At 52.3% G+C, this 6,089-nt stretch overlaps 1 protein-coding gene across 1 annotated transcript; it reads right to left on the bottom strand.

Annotated features, from left to right (window-relative positions):
- Nucleotides 1-214: 214 nt before the first annotated feature.
- STAR (steroidogenic acute regulatory protein) lies at nt 215-5,239 on the bottom strand. Its single transcript, XM_045821698.1, has 7 exons — nt 5,114-5,239; nt 4,195-4,308; nt 3,752-3,879; nt 2,463-2,621; nt 2,147-2,331; nt 1,443-1,536; nt 215-918 (listed from the first exon to the last, which is right to left on the bottom strand). The coding sequence occupies exons 1-7, from the start codon at nt 5,175-5,177 to the stop codon at nt 805-807; spliced, it is 858 nt and encodes a 285-aa protein (XP_045677654.1). The 5' UTR covers nt 5,178-5,239; the 3' UTR covers nt 215-804.
- Nucleotides 5,240-6,089: the final 850 nt, after the last annotated feature.

Genomic DNA, 6,089 nt, shown 5'->3' with positions numbered 1-6,089 from the left:
AAATAACTGAATGACATAAGTCCCCAGTAGTTTTTCCTTTTAATGAGCTGGGGGAATTTAAATTTAATTAAGATTTTTGTCTAGGACTCAAAGCTTTAGTATGAAGTTGCAGTTTAATGAAAGAGATTTCTTCAGAGTAGAACTTTAAAACAGGTACAGACTGAAATTTTTGTATTCGTCACGATTCTTTATTCTGACTGGTGCTCATGGAAGAAGTAGGGGGACCGCCCTAACAGTTCTGTATTCGTTCATCAGGAAAACTTGACCTAGGTCTCTGGAAGGCACCTGCTGGGGGAGTGGCCTGCACTTGGGTGCAGCTCTCTGCGTACTCGGTGGAGGGGCAGAGAGTTGCTGGAGCCCCTGCTGTAAGACCCTGCTGTGTCCACACCCACTGCCTGCAGGGAGTGGAGCTCTCAGCCCATAAAGCATGAGGTCCCAATCCTCATATTTAGCACCCTCGCTGCACCTTCTCTCAGCTCGTAGCATTTTGAGATGTTTTTTAGGTAGACATGTAAGGGCCCAGAGAAAAGTTTTACAGATATTTGGGAATCTTAACCTTCATTTCACAGCTAAGTGGTGAATGAAGTTAGAAGGCTCACCTTTGTATAAGAGCCCCATCCCTGTCTTCTTGGTGCTAAAATTTTACCAGTCTGAGTCCTACTATCATAATGTAAATGCATTGCCACCCCAACCCACTGTTCCCCAGTGAAGATCTCAAGCAGACTTGTAGGCTTCTGGGAGGGATTTTCCTGATGAGCATGCAAGCCAGTGCAACTAGAACAGCTGGAAGCAGCAGGCTGGTCTTCAACACCGGGCTTCAGGAGGAGGACTGGACTCCAGGTGCTTGCGCAGGTGGTTGGCAAAGTCCATCTGGGTCTGTGATAGGACTTGGTTGATGATAGTCTTTGGCAGCCATCCCTAGAGTAGAAGACAGAAGGATTTGGCCATCTTGTGGGTGGTATTCCACTCCAGGCACCTCTGGACCCTATCACAAACGTTACTGGTTGGTATGGTCCTGGTCTTCAAGTTCTGTGGATAGGTGTGGCCTTGTAGTCGGCCAGGGTCCAGGGCTGGAGGACTCCTTTGTGGTTCCGCCATTGTGAAAGTGCCAGAAGCACCGGATTTGCCCTCAGGACAAATTTCAGGCCTGTTTCTCCAGCTGTGTGACCCTGAGCTAGTTAGCACACCTTTCTGGGTGCAAGTTTCCTTTTTTCTAAAGTAACTACAAAGTTGAAATTTTACGTGGGGAGGTAAGAGGGACCCATTGCAGGCTGTTGAGATGGTGGAATATCAAGCCATTACTCAAATCTCTTCCCTCCTCAGCTGTCTGATTCTCTCAGAATGGAAGGATTTTTCCTATACTGTGTGGGATGGAGTGGGAGGGGCAGGAACCTATTGTCCTCTCACCAGCTGCCCAATGTGCCGCCTCCCGTGCTCCTCACCTTAAGGTCAATGCTGAGCAGCCAAGTGAGTTTGGTCTTTGAGGGACTCCCAGACAGGGGATGGAGCACCATGCAGGTGGGACCATGTTCAGCTCTGGCAATTGAAGAGAAATCAAGTCAGGAAGATAATTCCGAGTTCTCACATGCGGGCTAGTTATCTAACCACATTTCTCGAGTGCCTTGTCTTCCCAGGCATCAGAGAAGCATCCTTTGCCAAGGGTGATATTGAACAAGTGGCATGGTTGCCAGCTTATCAGAACAAAGGCCAATTAGAACTGGACCTGGGACCTGGAGGCTTCCTGTGGTGCCTTTTAGTTGCTGGGTAACAGAGAAATTGGGGAAGGGGTCTAGGGTGGTGGCCGGGGCCCCTGAGGAGCTCAGCAACTGTGTTCTAAGAGGTGTGACTTATGTTTTAATCACTGGTACAGCCTTACCTGACCATACCAGCTACACCTCAGCCCTACCTCTTGCTTTAGTGAACTGTTAAGGCCCTTGAACTTTCAGAGAGGGTCAGGACAAACTGGCTGTATAAGTAAGGCTAATCTTGTCTTTGTCCCCTGCTATGGAACACGAGAATCTTCCTTTGTAACAGGAAGCTGGGAGTAGGGACCAAGGATTGCTTTCTTGGAGCCAGCATTCATCACATGCATGGCCCCCAGGCCTGTGTTCAGAAACGGAGCTTTTGAGCCTGCTGCCAGTATTACCTGATGACACCTTTCTGCTCGGGCATCTCCCCGAAATGTGTGGCCATGCCAGCCAGCACACAGGTGGAGCCTCGGCGCTTGGCACAGCGCACACTCACGAAGTCACGGGGCCCCACGAGGTTTCCTGCTGACTCCGCAGCCAACTCATGAGTGATCACTGTGTCTTTCCCAATCTTCTGCAGGACCTGCCAAGCCACGGGGAACCGGAATCAACTTAGCCAGTGTTGGGGATAAGGCACTACCACCTACAGCTTTGGCCACCTTTCAGCCCGGGCTCCCACGGGCTCCTGCCACTCACCCCCGGGCTCCGCCTCACCTTGATCTCCTTGACATTTGGGTTCCACTCCCCCATTGCCTCCATGCGTTCCACAAGCTCTTCATAAAGCCTGTCCATGGGCTGGTCCACCACCACCTCCAGCCGGAATACCTTGCCCACATCTGGGACCACTTTACTCAGCACTTTGTCCCCATTGGCCTGTTAGGCAGAGAGAGGAGCCCCAGGATAAAATTAGAGAAAAATATTCCTGACCCGAGACAGACAGTATCAGGCAAGACAGGACGGGGACAGGGACGGGAACTAAGTATCGAGACATCTGGAACTATAATATTTCTGATTAAGAAGAGTAGGTGATCTTTCCTGCCATGAGCCTTGCACATGTGCTGGAGACCAGAAGGGACCTGTCTGCTCCCTGGGCCCATTTGTCTTGGTGGCAAATATTCATGGGCGTGGGCAGGCCCAGCTGCAAAGGACTTTACTTGACTTCAGAAATTTGAAGTCCGGGGGGAGACAGACTCAGAGTGTGAGAAGTCTGGTCTACAACCAACTCATTATGCACATAGGATGTTGGATGGGACCTTAAAGACTTTCTCAGTCCCCAGTACCTCATTTCACCCAAGAAAGATGTAGGGCCAGAGAAGGGCTGTGATTCGCCCAGGGAGCCTCAGCTAAGAGCAGTGCTGGGCTTCAATCTCAGGTTTCTTGACTCGCAGGGTAGTAGTCTGTTAGCTTGGAGAAGGAGAGGTTTTACTGGAACTTCAGGTAATGGGCAGCATGTAAACTTTTGGTGAAGATAAAATCAGTCTCAGTAGAGCCACTGGCCTTGAACATGTGCCTTGTGACTGGCTCCCAGGGAAGGTGTGGTGCTCAGGAGCAGAGAGCCGGAAGGCTTTGGGCCACTGTGTTTTGGTGCAGCCCTGTTTCGGGCAAGCCCAGGTCACCCCTGCGAGCTCGGCCATAAAGCAGGCTGAACAGCACAGACACTGCCTTGGCACTGGCACTGCCAGCCCGGGGTACTGAGGCCTCTCCTGCGTGCAGAACCCCATTGCATGGTCTCTGCTGCATGGGTGTGCAATGTATTTAGAGGGGAGGTAAAGATACAATGCTTCTCAAACGTGAGTCTCCAGGGTGTCTTTGGTAGGGGAAGGGGGTATCTGAGGATATATTCTTGGGAAAGGAGAATTCTCAAAACTACCTGTTGCCCAGCGACTACTGCACAAGGCAGGAATTGTGAGAAGAGCAGGAACCCCACCAACCCCGCCCCAGCTGGCCTTGAGGACGGCAGTGGGACGGTGAGGAACCCCGCATTCCTCCGCACTCTCCCTCACCTTCTGGTCCTCCTGCTTCCAGCCCTCCTGGCTGCTGAGGATGCCCAGGGCCTTTTGCATAGCCTCCTCTCCCTGGTGGATATAGGCCAGCTCCTGGTCGCTATAGAGAGTATCTTCCAGTCGAGAACCTGGATACACAGCCAATGAGAAACCAAGCTTCCTACCCGTCCCCTAGCTTCCCACCAGCTTATGTCCCCTTGATTTCTGGATCTGCTCTTTCAAGAGTCAAGACCAAAGCCATAGGATTCAGCCTGCAGGTCAAGTTAGACACAGCAGCTGCAGGTGATAGGGAGAGGGTCTGGCTGTGAGGAGCTCCATTCCCATTCTCTCCAAGAGAGTAAAAAAGGTTGTCATGGGGTCAAGGGGACCAGAGCCACAGGTACAGTGTCTGCACCCTGGGAGCCTGCTGCCACTGACTGGAGCCCAGAAGCCTCAGCACTCACCAAGCAGAGAGCTCCGACGCCGGACCTGGTTAATCCACGCACTCGGGGTCGGGCCTCCCAGTGCCCTCCGGTTCAGCTCCTGGCCAATGGCCCGCATAGCTTGTTGCCGCAGCCCTGCAGGAAGAGAAGGAAACCGTTGTCCAAGGGTGGGAAAGTCCCCTCCACCCCTTCATATTGTCACAGATGGGAAACTGGCTTGGAGAAGGAAGTGACTTGATTAGGAACATACAGAATTCCTAGCAGAGACCTGAACTAGAACCAGGTCAACTCCCAGTGCTCTTTATGCTGCACCAGGCTGCCCCTGGGCCCAGAAACCTGCCTTCCATCTGGGCTGGCCAGGCCTGGCCCTGCCTAGGGACAGCAGCTGAACCAGCATGGCCTTTAAAGGGAAAGAAGCTTTGTTCGAACCAGAAAAAACCTGCTACAGCAGGAGAATTAAAGACACCTGCCCCCTAGCCAGCAGCTAGGGTCCTCGCTACCCTGCTGTCTTACTCCCCTTTCCTTCTCTCCTCCCCCCACCTCCTTCTCTGAGCATGTCTCAGGCTTGCTAGTACTGCTCATTGCAGTCAAGGCTTGCTTCTACCTCTCCCACTGTAGCTAGGACTTCCCTGGTACCCTTGGGACCAATCCCAGAGGAAGACCAAGCCAGGAAGAGTTCGAGGAAGATTGTAGCCCTGGAAGGGAGACCAGAAATCACAGAATCTGGAAGGGACACAGGCATCTTCATATTCAGCCCAGAGGCTCCAGCAGGAAAGTTGAGGTCCACGAGGGACAAGAGCTTTGCAGACTTGCCCAGCAGAAGGCATGGCTGGGATCAGAGCCGAGTGGCTTGCCCCCAGTCCAGTACTTTTGCCACCGAACCACATGCCTGAGAGATTCTGGTCACCATCATGAACACCCTCTCCCCAAGGGAACTCACCCTTCATGTTGCGCACGTGTCGGTAGGAGCTCCCAGCACACAGCTTAAATGTTGCTAGGAGCATTCTTTCCTGGGGGCTGGTGCTGGTGGTAGTGCTGCTGTTGCTGCTGCTGCCGCTGCCTCTGCTCCTGCTCTCCAAGGTGGCTTCCGTCCTTCCTGAGTCTGTCAAGGCCTGTCTCAGGGTCCTGCAGCTGTGGCTGGGGGCCTGTGTTGTGCATCTTAAATGCTCCCAGCTGAAGGCTGTGCTTCATCACCAAGAGATAAGAAAACCATTAGTCACTGTGCAAAGGAAAGGGTCAAGGATAGAGGGATTGCCTCACACTGCTGCTTTGGCCACTTGTGGGGAGTGGAGGGGGTAGGACAGTGCACAGAAAGGAGTAGGGAGGTTGCTGCCAGACTCAGTGGGTGGAGGGGAGAGAAAAAGAAGCAGCTGAGGTGAAGGCGGTTTAGAAGAAAGTATACACCATCCAAGAATGGTTCTCAAATAGCACATGGGCTGCTCCTTGGAACGGGTTTCTAGCCCTCGTCATCAGAAACTCCAGATTTAATAGGTCTAGAAATGAGGCTTTGAAAGCTGTGTGAGTGTGTGTGTGTAAAATTCCCAGGTGATTGCCATGCAGGTGTTCTGTGAACTGCACACTAGGCTTTGGGCAATGCTGCCTAGGAGAGTGCCCAGGGTGTCTGCTAAAACTTAGTGGGTCAGAGCTGGTGGAGGCCATCCAGCCCCTGTATGAAGAGCCCAAAGTCCAGAGAGTGGAAATGACCTGTTCAAGGTCAAACATCTAGTCAGTGGGAGGGCTGGGAAAACCACACAGACCTTCTGGCCTTCAGCCCACACACTGTTCCTTTGGCAGCCCCCAGGTGCTTCGTGAGTTCAACTGTTGAATTACTTACTTGGCCATTTATATGAACAACTTTACCAAAACCTTGCTCAGAGTTTGTTTCCCCTGCTTAGGGGTTTGTGCTGGCACAATTA

The sequence above is a fragment of the Phyllostomus hastatus genome, unplaced genomic scaffold (genome assembly GCF_019186645.2).
Source record: "Phyllostomus hastatus isolate PE091 unplaced genomic scaffold, TTU_PhHast_1.1 phas_scaffold_46, whole genome shotgun sequence".
In the NCBI taxonomy this organism is placed as follows: domain Eukaryota; kingdom Metazoa; phylum Chordata; class Mammalia; order Chiroptera; family Phyllostomidae; genus Phyllostomus; species Phyllostomus hastatus.
The sequence above is the reverse complement of the archived record's forward strand: the minus strand, read 5'-3'. Positions and strand labels throughout refer to the sequence as shown.